This window comes from Gorilla gorilla, chromosome 10, assembly GCF_029281585.2.
Source record: "Gorilla gorilla gorilla isolate KB3781 chromosome 10, NHGRI_mGorGor1-v2.1_pri, whole genome shotgun sequence".
NCBI lineage: Eukaryota > Metazoa > Chordata > Mammalia > Primates > Hominidae > Gorilla > Gorilla gorilla.
In genome coordinates this window covers 60,342,238-60,359,622 of record NC_073234.2, presented here as the reverse complement: position 1 = coordinate 60,359,622, position 17,385 = coordinate 60,342,238, and the positions used below count along the sequence as shown (strand labels likewise).

General features: G+C 35.1%; 1 protein-coding gene across 6 annotated transcripts in view; it reads left to right on the top strand.

Moving 5' to 3' along the window:
- The window catches only part of CNTN1 (contactin 1), a 381,066-nt gene that overhangs the window by 227,342 nt on the left and 136,339 nt on the right, over positions 1–17,385 (top strand). For all 6 annotated transcript variants that reach the window (XM_031000864.3, XM_063694062.1, XM_019039242.4 and 3 more), the window contains 5 exons: positions 2,892–3,064; positions 5,193–5,288; positions 10,469–10,675; positions 14,141–14,240; positions 14,377–14,558. In XM_031000864.3, the coding sequence (XP_030856724.1) occupies positions 2,892–3,064; positions 5,193–5,288; positions 10,469–10,675; positions 14,141–14,240; positions 14,377–14,558 (758 nt within the window). The remainder of the gene's footprint in view (positions 1–2,891; positions 3,065–5,192; positions 5,289–10,468; positions 10,676–14,140; positions 14,241–14,376; positions 14,559–17,385) is intronic.

Below are 17,385 nucleotides of genomic sequence, written 5' to 3'. Positions count from 1 at the left end.
AAAGCAACAATGAGTTTTCCTGCTTCAGATGGGTCAGAAAAGTATACTAACAGTTTCTCATCTGATGCAAAGAATGAGATGCAAAAATCAACCAAATGCCAGTGGATTTAAATTTCACCTGTGCAATGGTTCCATGAAGACAAAACAAGTGACTGATGGAGAAATTGGGGGCTCTAGTGTGTTAATGTCACCTGACTTAATTGAAAGTTGTCACTCAACAAAGTTAATTTTAATATTTTTTCCTTGATACAAAAGTAACTTTCTATTATTATAAAAAGTTCTTACAAAAGAGAATATCCCCTTCCACCCATTTGATTCTAACAGTACTCAGTTTTTTCCTGCCTTTGGCTATAATTACAAAATTATTCTTAAGATAAAATGTGAATTTAGATACAAAATCACCATCCCATTGAAATTATTTTTATTGTTTCAATTTCATACATGGAAATATAAGTAGGTATTTTATAAATTATAAATAACACATTTGTTTTCAAAATATTTGATGGGCTAGACTTATTTCCACCCTTAAGCCATATATAATGAGAGCCTATTTGTCATTGACATGGAATAGTAGAACTAATAGGATCTGTAGAGGAGATCCAATCCAAGAAAATTTTACAGGAGAGGAAGCTGAATCCTGAATAAGTAAATTTGCTTCCTCAAGAACTAGTAAATCACAGATCCAAGACTGAAACACAGTTTTTATGACTGTGGTCATAAAATGAGGTATGCAATTTTTTCATTATCTATCTGGATAGATTGATAGATCTCAAAAACTAATTCAGTGACACTTATTCTGTGACACTCTGTTGTTAACATTCACACAAGGGACCTTAGCAAATCAGTCTCTAGGCTAGAACAGAGGCAACCAAAAGAAAGGGCTGCTCTCAGATAACGTTCTAGAAACATGGAAAAGGCTATGCTTCTCCTTGCTGCCCCCATCCCCCCACCCCACAGGCAACAATAAAAAGCAAAGCTTTGCTTTGCCAGTAAGTCACCAACTGCCTCTCTCAGGTTGCACCCAGCACTGAAATTCCCACTTTGAGTTTGGCCTGGTTATCCATACACTAATAGACAGAACTGGAGAAGACAGATAGATGTTTAATCTTGTTATGAAGACGTCTGCATTTGACAGGAAAAAAAAAAGTGGGGGGAAAGAACAGAAAAAAAATCAGCTCATGATGGAAATAGTTTGATGGAAAAGAACATTTAAAGTTTTTAAAATGTACATAATTTCAGGACAAATTATACTAACCTTGGTAATCATCCAATTTTTCATTCATATAGTAGTTATATATTTGTAGCATGTTCTGGGACAACGTGCTATTCATAGCAACATCCTGAGAGGTACAACAGGGTACTTTACTTCTGACTTATAAGCCTTGAGGCTTTCATTATCTTGCCCCCATCCCCAAAGAAACAAGCATTACAATAAAAAAGTATTAAAAGGGATTGTAGCAATAGTCTATGTTTCTGAAACTAGAGCAGTGAACTTCTTCAAAGACAGAAAAAGGTAATCCTTATATGATGTCACAAGCACAATCAGATCCATGTGGAGGAAGGTAAGAAAATAAACAAAAATTAGGAACCAATATAATGAGGGAGAAATTACAAAAATTGGAGCTGCCCAACAAAGAAACCCACTGTCTTGACAAGAGCTAAGCAACTTAACACTAGATGGTTCAGGCAGGGACAATATTGCCATCACCTGGGGGAAGAGGAAGGCTTTATTCATTGGATTGTAATTTAGTAAGTTTTAAAAATGCAAAATCACAGTTTTCTATACTTGCTTTTAAATTATCTCCTATACTGCGAAAATTGTGACTAATAACGTTCCAGTAACTTTGATTTGACAACAGATATTCTAAAGTCATTAGGACTTTTGGGCATGATTATTACTCTAATTAGAAGTGGCCAGGGAATGAGCGATGTGGCCACAAGCCACTACTACTTGAGCGATTTGACCACAGCTCTAGGCTTATGACTTTCCTGAGGACATGGAACTTTAAAGGACAAACCCTGATAAAGAATGTTTATAAAATTATACAGTTGGTTCTCTTAGTTGAGAACTATTTTCTACATGCATTCTTTTCATCATCACATCAGAAAGTTAGATCCCTGTTTCCAGTCTATTTATAACACTATCCCTATCAGTTAATGCTCTGATTATCTGCAGCATGTCTTATATTGTTATGATATTATGCGGTTGGGGAGAAAAAGAATTGTTCCTCTTTTTTACTTTATTAAAAGTAATCTTAGAGTAATGAGAAAAGACATAAGTGACCACTAACTCTAGGCTGAGGAAAATCCAGTTTTACCTGTATATTTGTGGCTCGGAATAAATTTTTAAAAACCCAACTGACTTTTATCATTTTCAAATTGTGTGACTGACCTCTAGTGGTCAGAATATGTCACTTATTGAGCAGAACCCAATGTCAATTAGTTTGTTTTATTGAAAAATTACTTTGAAATTTAGAGTCAGATATTGATAGTTTGTATTTTATTTATGGTAGAACAATGCCTTTAATATTTTATACAGTATATCTGCATATATATGAATCTAACTGGTGCATAGATGGCTATCAATTACATCCCAAGAAATCAATTTATGGAGAAAAACTCAAAATTATTTGTCACTTGAGATACCTCACAAAAAAAAGACAAAATACGTCACGTATTTTGATGTTTCCTTGTCTGCACTTGAGCTAAATTACAAATTATGGTCCTAGAGACTCAGAATCATAGAGTACAAAGAAATACCACCTGAATCATATTCTTAATTGTCTGACTTCACATGGAGCGGTACCCAAATTATTTTAGAACTGTGTTAGCTCCGTAGAGTTTCTAGGTCTCACGACCTGTGATTTGACCTTTGTGTCTTTTTCTCATAGATGGAGAATGAATAATGGGGACGTTGATCTCACAAGTGATCGATACAGTATGGTAGGAGGAAACCTTGTTATCAACAACCCTGACAAACAGAAAGATGCTGGAATCTACTACTGTTTAGCATCTAATAACTACGGGATGGTCAGAAGCACTGAAGCAACCCTGAGCTTTGGATGTAAGTAAACTGTAACTTTTAAAAAAGGGCAAGCGTGTTTAGGTGAGTTCAGCAAGAAGAACAATCAGGAAAGGATAGTCAGAGGAAGGCATCATAGATGAGGTGGATCTTACAAGATGAGTGGACCCTAATTGTGTAATGGAGACAACAAAGCACCACAAGGCATATTATGAATGCACTTGAAACAGTGAAAGATGATGTTGTCAAATAAAGGAAGGCCAGCATCTGAGGACCTTGAATGACTCTTTAAAAGTTAGCATCAGGCTGGGCGCAGTGGCTCACACCTGTAATCCCAGCACTTTGGGAGGCTGAGGCTGGTGGATCATGAGGTCAGGAGATCAAGACCATCCTGGCCAACATGGTGAAACCCTGTCTCTACTTAAAATACAAAAATTAGCTGGGCGTTGTGGCGCATGCCTGTAATCCCAGCTACTCGGGAGGCTGAGGCAGGAGAATTGCTGGAACCCGGGAGGCGGAGGTTGCAGTAAGCTGAGATTGTGCCACTGCATTCCAGCCCGATGACAGAGCAAGACTCTGCCTTAAAAACATAAAAATAAAAAAGGCATCAATGGAAGCAACAAGCCATGTATTATCAAAGGGGCACTATCACCCCTAAGGGGGTGAAAATTGTCTTTTGGGGGAAGAAAATGTCACATATTGCAATATAATGGCTGTGACTCTTCAAAGATCAACCCAATATGACAATATTGTATTCCCTAATATTTAATCTCTAATAGTAGGAATAAATTTAATTATATTTTAGTTAATTTATTTTACATTTAAACTACATGAAACATTTCTTTTAATTAGGGCTAATAATGAAAAACTGTGCTAAGCTAAAAATTAGAGGTTGTTTTGAAAGAAAATTTTACATTGGGAGATGAGCTGGACCAGGTGATCTCCAGTATGTGATTTGTCAGCACTTAAATGTTTTGCAAAATGAATTATAGGATGAAAACAGTGTTTTAAGAAGTCCTTCATGGTAGGGTTTATCGGGAGGGAATGAGAAAGGTCCAGGAAGAGAAGTAAGATTAAATTAGTGTGGTGAGAGTGGACATGTAAATAATATACATTAACCATAAGGAAAGAATTAACAGGTTGCATTGCACAAAAGGAAAGAAGACTGTACATTTTTTTTCCAAGTTATGTCTAGTCAGAGGGTAGAAACATTCTGTTCTCATTAATAATGGGATGGGAGCAAGAAAAACCATTTTCAAGGATGGCAGGAAGCATTTAAATGGTTGCTTCACATGCAGAGGTTATTTTGATATCGAGTTATCCAAGTTGAAATGTCAAGTAAGCTATTGAGGATAGGGATGGCATTCAAGTAAGACACCAGGCCTAGAGAAGTAGATTTGAAAAGTCCTCTGCAAAAAAGTAACACTTAGAATAGATGAATTTTCAGAGGTATACACTTTATACTGAGAAAAGTAACAATTCAATGTTATAATTTGGGTGCTGATCACAGGTTAGGAACAGGAAGAGAGGCAGAAAAAAATAGAATGAGTATCAGTAAAACAAATGAAGAACTGGAAGAATATCAAGGAATCAAGTGAAATGTAAGTTCCAAATACATAGAAAAGAGTAAAGAAAATTAGAACTGAAACAAACCCAGAATTTGAGAAGGAGCAAGAGATTGGTTACTTTCACGTTCCCTAATGAGGGTCCTGCCTTTCACCCTTATTCCTTCCCGATATCCAAGCCCTCCCTCAGGAAGAGAAATACCCTTCAAATGAGTCCATTCCTCTAAGTCATTCCTTCTTACTTACTTTCTTTGGTAGGTCCCTGGTTTGTCTGATTTCATTGTATTTCCAGATACCCTGACTGAGATTCTCCCTAAGTCTGAAACAAAAGTCTTCAGGATATTTGTGATTTTCAGGGTTGTCAGAATTCTTATGCAGGCTGCTCCCAATATCCATAGACCTTGAGCTCATAACAGAACTTTTTAATAGTGTATACAAAATCTCAGCAATGTAAGAACGAGGAGCTGACTTTACTAAGCTTCACGAAACCACTGAGAAGTGCTGTATCTCACGAATGAGTTATTTGCTGAAAGGTAAAATTGATGAATGCCTCTCTTTCTATTGACCAGAGAGTGAATGTTTCTCTTTTTTTCTTTCGTAATTAGATCTTGATCCTTTCCCACCTGAGGAACGTCCTGAGGTCAGAGTAAAAGAAGGGAAAGGAATGGTGCTTCTCTGTGACCCTCCGTACCATTTTCCAGGTAAACTTAATTCCTCTCTGACTATTAGCATCTATGAAACAAAATGGACAAGTTTCCATTTTCTTAGTAATAATGCTACATTATTAATAATCATGGCTTATTATTAATTAAATGAGACTGAATATTTGCATACCTTGTAATGTGTCACTAATTGTTGTGGACACTTTCTTTCTTGGCTCAGTCACCTGGCTCTAGTCCCAAGGATCTCTAATCATTTCAGTTTATAAACATATATATATATAGTATTATGTCATCATTAAAGTTTCTATTCCACAGGGAAATTCTGTTAGATTTTCTAGAAAATATTCCTGAAATAGAACTGTACCAAGAAAGGATGTATAATCGATCATTTTCTTAACAAGTTAGTATCTATGAAATACTGTGAACTGTATGTAACTAAACCCTAGAAGGGATAAAGACATAATAAATTATTAATCTCCTTAGGAATACCAATCAGCAAGAATAATCATCTACTTTATAAATGGGGCTAAATTAAGTGTCATCTGTTATGAAATTCAACTTTGAATCTATGTTTTCTGTAATTTTATATGGCTAAGACAAAAGCTACCAAAGTGCTAATTAAAAGATGAATTCCTCATATACTTTCACCAATTTTCATGTATTTATCAAATATCTCTTTGAAACAATATATAAATACCTGTTTTCACAATTTAAAAATGTTTCTATTCTTATAGTTCTAATATTATGCCTTAAATTTGACTTTAAACATCTCCACAGAGAATGAAATGTAACAGGCTTTTAAACTCCATACAGGATTTTGTGTGGGATACATCAATCTGATGTGTGTGTATGTACATATACACACACATATATTTCACACAAAATTATACGTTATATATTCCACATGAAATTGTGTGTGCGTGTGTGTATATATATATGTGTGTGTGTATATATCTGTGTGTATATATATGTGTGTATATATATGTGTATATATATATGTGTATATATATATATGTGTGTGTGTATATATATATATATATATATAGTTGTGGTTGTTTACATATCAAATATTTGTGATTTTCTCCACAATAGGAGGAAGATGATTGCTTGATAAATACAGGAGGTACATATAAAATTCAAAATTTTCTAACACCCTTTCAATGAGAAAAACCTTTTTCTTAAGGAACTATTGAAACTATATATATATATATATATATATATATATACACACACACACACACACACACATATATATATATACACACGCACACATATATATATATATATATATACATATTTTGAAAACCTGCCATTTTCATAGTGTTTCCCACAAAGTAATGGCCAAAACTATCCAGTGACTACGTTTGACCATATTCAATACTGGATGGACTTCACTGCATCACTCATTGACTCAGAAAATCTCTTATGAGTGTTTGTTATACAGCAGGCACAATGTATGCCACAGAAATGCCTCAGTGGAGCTAAACAGGAAAAGCTACCAGCCTTCAGAGGTCTTCCACGGGGAGAGTCAGACATTAATAAGATAATTGGCTAAAAGACATGCCATGTTAGACATTGCTAAATAAGGATAGATAGATAGATAGATAGATAGATAGATAGATAGATAGATAGATAGATAGAGATATATAATGCAGGGAAGTGGGGAGAGTAAGTATTGAGGGGAACGACTGAACTCAGGAGGAGCATCACTAGAAAGAAAGTTGGAATAAACACCTGAAGGAAGTAAAGGAGCTAACAATATGAGCATCCGAGAGAAGAGCATGCCAGGAAGATGCTGAGGTCAGACTATGGAAGACCAAGGAAGCCAGGGTGGCTGTCATAGAGTGAATAAGGCAGAGGGTAGTAAGAAATGAAATAAGAGAGGTACAAGAGCTGCATTATGGAGGACCTTATGATCCATAACAATTATTAATACTTTGGCGTTTACTTTGAATGCAATTTACATTGGAGGGCTTTGAGCAGAGGAGACACATGACATGACTTAAGTTATAGAAAGGTGACTCTGGTTACTGTTTTAAGAAAGGACCTGGGGAGGACAAAGGTGGAAACAGGAGATCTGTTTGGAGGTATTGTAATAGTTTAGGTAGCATATGATGGGCCAGAGTGGTGGCAGTGGAGGTGGGAAGATAAATCCAAGCATATTCTAGATAAAATAGAATATGCTAAATTCTATGTAGAAATCTAGGTATATTTTGGTTAAATTCTAGATATATTTTGAAGGAAAAGCCAAGAGGATTTGCTTGTTGACTTTATGTGGTATATAAGATAAATACAAGAGTTGAGGGTGACATACAAGTTTTTGCCGTGAGATCCTAAAAGAATGAAGTTGCCATTACTTCAGCTGAAGGAATAGGTGTGGACATGTTAAATGTGAAGCATCTGTTAAGCTTCCAAATGGAAATCAAGGTGGCAGTTCTATATGTGTGTAGATGTCAGGGGTGATGGAATATCAATTTACGATTCATCATTCAATAAGTTGTTTTCAAAACTATGGGACTGCAATGTGATTACCTAGACTTCTGGGGCAAAAGCAAGAAGTGTCATATATCTACCGATAAAAGCAACATTTCTTAAGCATATGCTGGCACTTACTGAAAAAATAATTTTATGGTTATTTATTGTTGAATCCAGTCTATAATCTGAGGAAAACAGATGGCTTTTGCAAAGATGGTTGATTTTATCATCTGTGTGGGGCTAGGAAAGACACAAAGAAGATGGTCTGTTGAGTCCTTGAAAGAACTAGATCAAGGCTTAGCTCTTGATTGACAAAGTCACATCTCATCCGTAAGTCGGAGAGTCAGCGTGGCTATTGCTCTGCTGTTGGTACAGCTTATTTTGGTGATGGTGGGTGGGGAAAGAGGTGAGAACATCAGTTCTGCCTCCCCTTTGCTGTATGACCTCAGGCAAGTCACTTCACCCTATTAGGCCTTGGATCCCCCATTTAAAAATGGCAAGAGCCATTCCTACCTTTGTTGTAATGACTGCTGACAGATTCTAACAAATTGCAATTATTGTTTTGTCCAAGTGAATGGCTTTAAAAATAAGTAAGATTTGTTAAATAAATTTAGATTAATTATATTGCAAGTCCCACAAATCCAAAGGCCACATCTATCTTGTTTAGCAGCACTTGGAAGGTACTTAGGTTTTGCAAAATAAGTAAATTAGAGAATCTGCATTGGGCATTCAGTCAGTCAGACCAGTTGTTCTATAGTCCAAGACTTATGTTCATACAACATCACGACAATAACTTCTCGGATTTAGCATTTATCCCTTATAAGGATCAAGTACCGTCACTTCTTTCATTCCTTTTCACACATCTCTTATGAGTGGGGCACAGGAAAATGTCTTACATTTTAGAGAAACTGAGTAATAGAGTGACTAATTGGCCTGATAAAAGTCATACTGAGAATTAAAATTCAGGTCTCTGTATTCACATAACCACTGAGGATTCAGATTACTCTAAATGCATTTTGTGGGCAGTATCTTTCATACATTCTATAGTTAGAAAAGTCCTTTCTCTGTAAGGAAATACACAATTTCTTGACATTTTTAGCTTTGGTGGTGGGGCAGGGGGAGTGGGGATTTAATTTTTAACAGAAATCCTTACAAAATTTGGATTTACATTTCAACTGAGAATAGGAAATATTAATTCAGAATCAGAAAAGATCAAAGTCTTCTTTTAAATGTACTATACATATCAGCTTGGATGAAAGACTACTTAATACCCCTTTCTGAATGTGATACTTCTTTACTTATCCCAGGAGCCCTCATTTAAGAAATTTAAGCAGCTCCCTAAATATTTTCCCATACTAATTATCCTGTGACCCTAAATCAGCAAGAAGAAAACAAATTAAAAGAATTCAATTATTCACAGATATAAGTGCCTAGAAATATATGTCGACCGTAATTCTGAGTTAGAGGCTAATTATGGTAGTCTAATTTTCTGCCTCTTTTTAACTGTATTCTGTTTCTTCAATAATAAACATATGCTGCTGCTTCTATAATTTGAAAAAATCAATGTTGAAAACCAAAAGAATATAATCATATTCACTGCCTGTCTTGATGTTGTATTTTGCTGGAGAAAATTATATAGCTAAGCTAAATATAATGCCCAGGTTATTATTCCCAATTATGTGAAGCTTATATAATGTGCATCTCTTTTAGTTTTTCACAGTCATTGTGCTTTCACACTCTCTTTGAAAGCTTTGCTAGCCACGCTGAGCTCCCGAAAGCAAAATAGCCGTTTGTCATGATTATTCATCTTTAAAAGAAGCCTGAGTGCTGTGAGTTCTTGGTTTTTCACCATTTTACACCTAAAATCCTATCTAGTCTGACCTAGAGAGATTCCCACTTACATTCTTCCCAGTAGAAATTGTCTTTATGTGATCAAGATGTTTTGAAGGGAATCATCATTTTTTAACCTAAAGGTATGCATTGCCCGTTGTCTCCTCTTGTGTATTTGTTGAATGACTCCTGGGGAGTCATTCATCAAAACAGAGAGGAAAGAAGGAATAGAAAACTATAGGAAATGCAGCAAATTAAGGAGGAAATTCAGTTTTCCATTTAACTAGTTAGTGTGTTCAGCCAAAGGAATTTCATGTGGGTAAGAGTTACCATATGATACATCTCCTAATATTTAATTAAACCAGTACCATACTTTTCCCTGTTTCTGTGGTTTTCTCTTTTTAATGTGACCACAATAGGTTATGTAAGCTCATTTCTAACTCTGTAATTTAAAATAGGTGTACACACACACACACACAAAAAGATAAAGCAATAATATGGTAAGTAATCTTAATTATATTTATAAAATGCAGTTTGGCAGATTAGTCATGGCTTTCGAGTTATTAGACATGGATTCAAAATCCTATTTCTTCTTAATAGTCATGACATTCTAAGCAAGTTATGTAACCTCTTCGAGTTTCACTTAGCCCATCAATGAAATGAAAGCAAGAATATAATAGTTTATAAAATAATAGAAATAGATAAATAGATGTAATTGCTTAGTGTAATGCTTATATTCATGTAAAATATGGTACATGTTTAAAAGTGTGCACTGTTTGTCTTGGCTTTCTCCTAACATTTGCTCCACAATAGCCTTTATTAGATTAAGTGATAGCTTGTTACTAGCCTCTATTAAATTATGTAACAACTTTGGGAGAAGCACTTAATATTTAGAAGGCAATATTTTCTCCTAGATGATCTTAGCTATCGCTGGCTTCTAAATGAATTTCCTGTATTTATCACAATGGATAAACGGCGATTTGTGTCTCAGACAAATGGCAATCTCTACATTGCAAATGTTGAGGCTTCCGACAAAGGCAATTATTCCTGCTTTGTTTCCAGTCCTTCTATTACAAAGAGCGTGTTCAGCAAATTCATCCCACTCATTCCAATACCTGAACGTAAGTATTTTATTTGTTACACTCTGTTTTTGCAAGGTTATCTACATGTGGTATACTTACCGTAATGAAAAGAAATATCCAGTGAAGACTAGCTGACTTTTCGGGAAGGACAATGTAAAAGGGGATGCATGTTGAAGGGGTCAAAGGCTTGGTCCTAAGCTTTTTGCGTTGAGAAGATTTAGCTAATAAAATTGCTGTAAGAAGGTTGAGTTCGGATGAGTTGCCTCTAGCTCGGAAAATACACAGGGGACTGATACCTTAGTCCAGTTCTAGTGTATTGGTTACAGTGGAAATCACTGACATCTACTTTTTGTTTTGTGGCCATTCCTACTTCTTAGTAAGCTCATGAAGAAATCAAATGATTGGTAGATCAAAACAAACAATAGTAATTGTAGAATTTTTTAAGTCATTTTGATTATTTTGGTATTTTTAAGGAACTATTTACATGACACAAATAAGTAAATAAATGGTCTTTTCTAATCTACATAATCAGCATGAGGTGCTACCCTGGTAGCACCATGGCAGATGACCACTGACAATCTGATTGGCCTTTCCCCAGGCTCCAATTGAACTACTTCCCTTTTAAAAAGCACTGCTGCTTAAGAGAATCAAATCACAGTATACGTGCTTACTTTACATTATTTCTATCCAAGTCCTTCTGCTACATTAATATCAGAAAATTCAAGCTCATGAGAGCATACCAGCTTCAGATTAACAGATTTAGGTTTGGCTCCTGCCTTTACCCCTAAGTACAGTGTGATGATGGGAAAAATGCTATAATACCATTGAGGTTCCATTTTTATTTTTCTCTGCAAGGCAACACTCACATAATTGGTATTCAAAAAATATTGTTGACTTTCTGGCTCATTTTTCTTTTCTCAGTTTTAAGAGATAATCTCACCCCCTACTTCATAGACTGAAAAGGAGCCATCATGTAAAAATTCTCTTGATTTTCTTTCTACTCTTCCCCAGAAATATACTTGCAGTTCAGCACTTCTATTTATTTTCTTACTTTTTGTCTCCATAGCAGAAATATTTCTCCCCTCGCTCAAGCTAAGTTCTCCAGTTGTTCTGGTTCACATTCCATTTATTTCAATTAGAAACTTCACTACAACACTTATTTTCTTCTTTCCTGAATCCTCAGATTCTGCTCTACCTCATTATCTCTGCATATTCTCTTGTATTCAATGCAATTTTGAATTATTATGAATTCCTATTTGCTAAATCCAAAGGACACTTTGAAGTCCTTATTCTGTTTGAACTTTGACACTGCCTCTTCTGCCTTTCATGAACTTTTCTTTCTTCACTTAATTTCCTGAATTCTTCATCTCCCTTCTGCCTCTCTGACAAATTTCATAGAATATTCTTCACAAAATATTCTTCTTTCTTATATTTTTCTCTAATCTTTTCCTAGGTATTCTCACCCACTTACACATTTTCAACAGAATACCTTTGCAAGAGACTTCAAGTTCACATCTCCGAAACTTTTCTTGTGTTTAGATGTCAATTCTTCCTATATCCTGGACTTGTCCCCCAGAAAGCTCTCACAGATGTTAAGCTCAAAGTGTCACAAATACATGTGTTACTTCTGTCCAAAACCTTCTCCTTTTATTTAGCTTATTTAGCAATACAATTTCATTTCTAATAACTCAAGGTAGCATTATTTATTATCAAATCCCAATTTCCACTGATCTTCAGGACAGCTAACCCAGTGGTTCTTAATTAGTAGGTAAGCACCTGGGGAGTTTGGGGAATAATGCAGGACCCAGAGATACTGATTCCGCAGGCCTGGAATGTGACCCAGGAATCCACAAGTTGAACCAGTATCCTAGGTGATTCTGATGATTGAGCCTTTAATCTACACCTTGAGAAACATTGATCCAAGGAGCCGTCCTGTTGATTCTGCCTCTAAAATACCATTTATATTTACCGTTTCCTTTCTGTTTTCACTGTAACTATGCCCTAGTGTTGGCCCTCACCTGTTTTGCCTGAAGTATTGAAACAGCCTTTTTTGGACCTCTGAGACTGTCTTCTATATTTCTCCTCTCCATGCTCCATCCTTTAAAAATGCCAGCAAGGTCTTCCACTTAAACCAAAGATAAGATCCATATTACTTCTCTTACCAAGTCCCAATGGTAGTTACCTGATACGATTTGGCTGTGTCCTCACCCAAATCTTACCTTGAATTGTAATAATCTTCACTTGTCAAGGGCGGGGCCAGGTGGAGATAATTGAATCATGGGGGGCTGTCTCCCCCATACTGTTCTTGTGGTAGTGAATAAGTCTCATGAGATCTGATGGTTGTATAAAGGGGAGTTCCCCTGCACATGCTGTCTCTTGCCCACTGCCATGTAAGATTTCCCTTTGCTCTTCCTTAATCTTCCACCATGATTATGAGGCCTACCCAGTTATGCGGAACTGTGAGTCAATTAAACCTCTTTCCTTTATAAATTACCTAGTTTCAGATATGTCTCTATTAGCAGCACGAGAACAGACTAATATATTACCTATTGAGAAAATTCATCTCAAAATATTATTATTTTTTCAGTCCTTCTAGATAGTGGGTTCAAGCTCATATACTTCAGCATCATTTGAGTTCCTAGACCTTTTAAAATTCCTTGCACACTCCTGGAGCTTTGTCATAATATGGTGTTTGCTCAAGCTAAACTGGTCCAATTTAAATGCCATATTTGCCTCAGAGTCCTATAGCCCTTACCTACTTCTAACTACCGTCCTCATCAGTCACTCTTTCAAAGTACCCATTTTGATTCGGCTTATATATCATTATTTATTTATTTGTCTCTTTAGCATTTTACAGTGTGAGGTACATACTCAATTTGTGATCCTAAACAATGCCTTTCACCTTTCTAAGCCTGATTTTTTCTGTAAGCCTGAAGGATTAATACATCTTTCAGGACTGATGTGCTAAATAAATGAAATAAAGTGTCTAGTTTGAAGAGTGCTGTGTTGTCTGAGTAAATGTTTTCCTTCTTTCCCTCTCTCCTTCTCTCTTTTCAATTTGTTTCCCTTTGCCTTTATCTCTGTGGGCATTTCTTCTTTTCTCCTTAGTTTCTTGCCTTGCGTCTTTCTTTTCTACTCTCTTCTCCTTCTTCTCTTTCCTTCTCCCTCATTTTCTTTCTCTACCTTCCTGAGTTCCATGCAGCACTGATCACAATATTTGACACATATCTGTTGCTCACTAAAGACAGGATTTTTTTTAGTAAATTGAGTCACAGTGGTTATGCAGCTGTCAGAACGAGCCAATATTATTGAAAATACTGAGAAGTTATACTATATTCATACTGTGCATAAACAAACAAGTCTATCCATTATGATATGACCTGTACCTGTACAGAGAAAAGCTTCCATGTTGGAGCAGCTCTAATCCTGTAGAATTACTATGTTTAAGAATAACTAATATTTTGCCTAATAATTAGTGGATATTTGTGTTTCTCTTAATATTAGGAACAACAAAACCATATCCTGCTGATATTGTAGTTCAGTTCAAGGATGTATATGCATTGATGGGCCAAAATGTGACCTTAGAATGTTTTGCACTTGGAAAGTAAGTATACTGACACTTTTATTAATATATATAGAAATAGTACCATTTTAGGAAATAAATAATTGTTTAGCTATAAACATAAAGTAATTGTCTTTTAAGTGTGTGAAACTTTAACACTTGTATCTTCTATTTAAAGTCCTGTTCCGGATATCCGATGGCGGAAGGTTCTAGAACCAATGCCAAGCACTGCTGAGATTAGCACCTCTGGGGCTGTTCTTAAGATCTTCAATATTCAGCTAGAAGATGAAGGCATCTATGAATGTGAGGCTGAGAACATTAGAGGAAAGGATAAACATCAAGCAAGAATTTATGTTCAAGGTAGATATATTATTTTAATTTTGTATAAATTTCATCAGTATCTTATTTAGAGCCATTTCCATACATGAAAAACTACTATATAATGATTAATGGTTTTAAAAACAGTGACGCATGTTACATCATGGAGAAAGATAAAATATTTCTCATATGTCTAACGAAGTCACAACTATGAGTTATAGAAGTTACGAACTTATTACCAATTGAACCATAGGTAATAGCAATGGATTCATAGAAGTGTTATTGGTAATTTTCAGAATATACACTTAATATAGTTTGTTTACTCATTTTATCACTGTCTTTTTTCAGTATCTTTTTATTTATAGAAGAAGCTATGTGTTATGACTTAGTTTAAGTCAGTGGTTTGCAAACTTAAGCATGCATCAAAATCACATGGAGGGCTTGTTAAAACAGATTGCTGGGCCAAACTCTCAGAATTTTTCATTCAGAGGTCTGTTAGGGGCTCATGAATTTGTATTTTTAACAAATTCCCAAAGGATGCTGATAATATTGGTCCTGGAGTCACACTTTGAGAACCACTGATCTAAGAAATCTTTTTTTTTTTTTTTGACAAAATTATGTTGGCACAAACCTTTGATTTTCACACATTAAAATAAACCTACATTTGGGAAGACAGATTTTTTTTCAGGCCACACTGGAAACTTTCCAGACTGAAATAATTTCTATAATGTTCCACAACATGAACTTTGCAGGTCACAAGTGAATAAACATCGAGGGCTTCCACAAGATTCTTCGTTTTTAACTCTGGCTACTGTCCCATTTCACTTTCTCCTGTCTCTCCCAAAAAGGAATAAAAAATTTGACAGATTCACCCATTCTCTCTAAAAGTGTTGTCTCCATCTCCAGTTTTTCTTGTCTCTTAAATGCACTCCAACATGATTTGCATCTCTGCCTCTCCACAGAAACCTTTCTTTTCATGACCACAGACTTCCATATTGCTAAAGCTAATGATCAATTCTCAGTTGTACTTTTTTTGATCTAACAGCAGTGCTTGCCACAGTTGGTCCCTCCCTTCTTCATGATTCACTTTCTGCACTTCATGTCTGCAACCCACTTTGTTATTAATTTCTTTGTATAATCTTTCATTCTCCATTGCCTTTCAACTCCATACTTTTCTAACATTGGTGTGATCAGGGTTCCATCTGTGAACCCCATCTCCATTTCAGTCACTCCATTTATGATCCCACTCGTGATCATGGCTTTAGACACACTCTGTAACCTGAATGCTCTAACTCAAACATTTACCCTGAACTTCAGACTCGTATGTCCAATGCCACAGTAACATTAATGTGATACAGATCAAGTGTGCATGAAATGGCCTCCTAAAAGGAAGAAAATACTAGGTAAGGTCCTTTAAACTTTTGAAATAAATCCACCACTTTCTACTAGGTTTCTAAAGCTTATAGACCTGTTTTTATTCAACATATTAAGAAAACTACACTCCAGGTTCTCAACAGAGTAAAATTTTGAACTGTCTAATATCTAAAGCCTTAGAAGAACCAAGGTGACAGAGCACATATTTACAGAAGGTAATTTAAGAGAAATATTATTTATTCTTTACTAATGCAGCATACTAAGTATTATCTTTAGATCTGATCACATCACTAGAAGGTTACATAATTAAGCCATATATAGAATGTGTCAAGCCAATTCAATTATTCATTACATGATGTAATAGCAAATGTCTGTGTTGTCTTTGTGAGGCCAAGACAGGAAGGGTGCTGATATTCCTGTATTATGTATTGCTAAGATTGTATACAGAATAAAACCTTTCTCCATTACAATGAACATATCCACCAATAGTTTAAAAAATATCTCCCTATGTTACAAATATAATGATGAGTGAAAACATGTACTAAATAAGATTATATATGCTTTAAAATATATAGGTGTACATATGTCTACATGTATAATGTATACATTATAATGTATAATGTTGATGGTATTTGATGAGATAAAAATGTTTTCTAGTTTTTAAATTTCTAGTATTTTATTACTTGTTAAATGTTTTTTATAAGATGCATATATTGCTTTTGCCATAAAATTAACACAAGTTCCCAGTTTCAAAGAAAATTAAATTTATTCTCCACTCAGGATTCTTTCTTCCCACTTCCTTTTTGTATTAATTTATTTATCTGCATTTATTTGGACTAGATAACTGAAATAATCAAAAAGACTGTCAAATTGTTTATTTGCTTGTTCTCTAAAAGTATTTTTTCTTTGGAAAATTTTTAGCATTTTCTCATTTTTATGGATGTTTCTTTAGCTATCAAGTAGATCAGACTAAAGAATGAGACTGAGATCAATTTTACCAATGCATGGATTTCACCAATCATGGCTACTGTATATAGTTTCTAATATGGAAAGAGTATATTTAGGTGTCCAAGTCATTTTTCTAGCACCAAAGTGAGATGTTACCGTGGCCACTAGCTGAAAGTTCCATCAAAATGAAGATAATGTATACCTGAGGGAGTGGGAAAAAAATCTGAGTCTTTATCCAAAATGTTAAGAGATGGTATCATATTGAATTGAGATGTAATTCTTTAAAACCTCAATTATCATTTTGACAGACTTGAAAGGTTTATGTTATGAGCAGAAAAAAATCAGTTATTTTAGTAATAATTATAACTCAGCTTTTCAACAAAACATGATTTACAAATGGAAAAAAAATGGCTGAGTTATAGTTACCTCCTGCTGTAATAAGACAGGATTTGCATAGGCTAAACCTATGCAAAGACAAGGCCTATTACTGAATTCAGGATACATACACTATCTGATGTATTCTGCAGAATTAGGTTAACTAAATGTA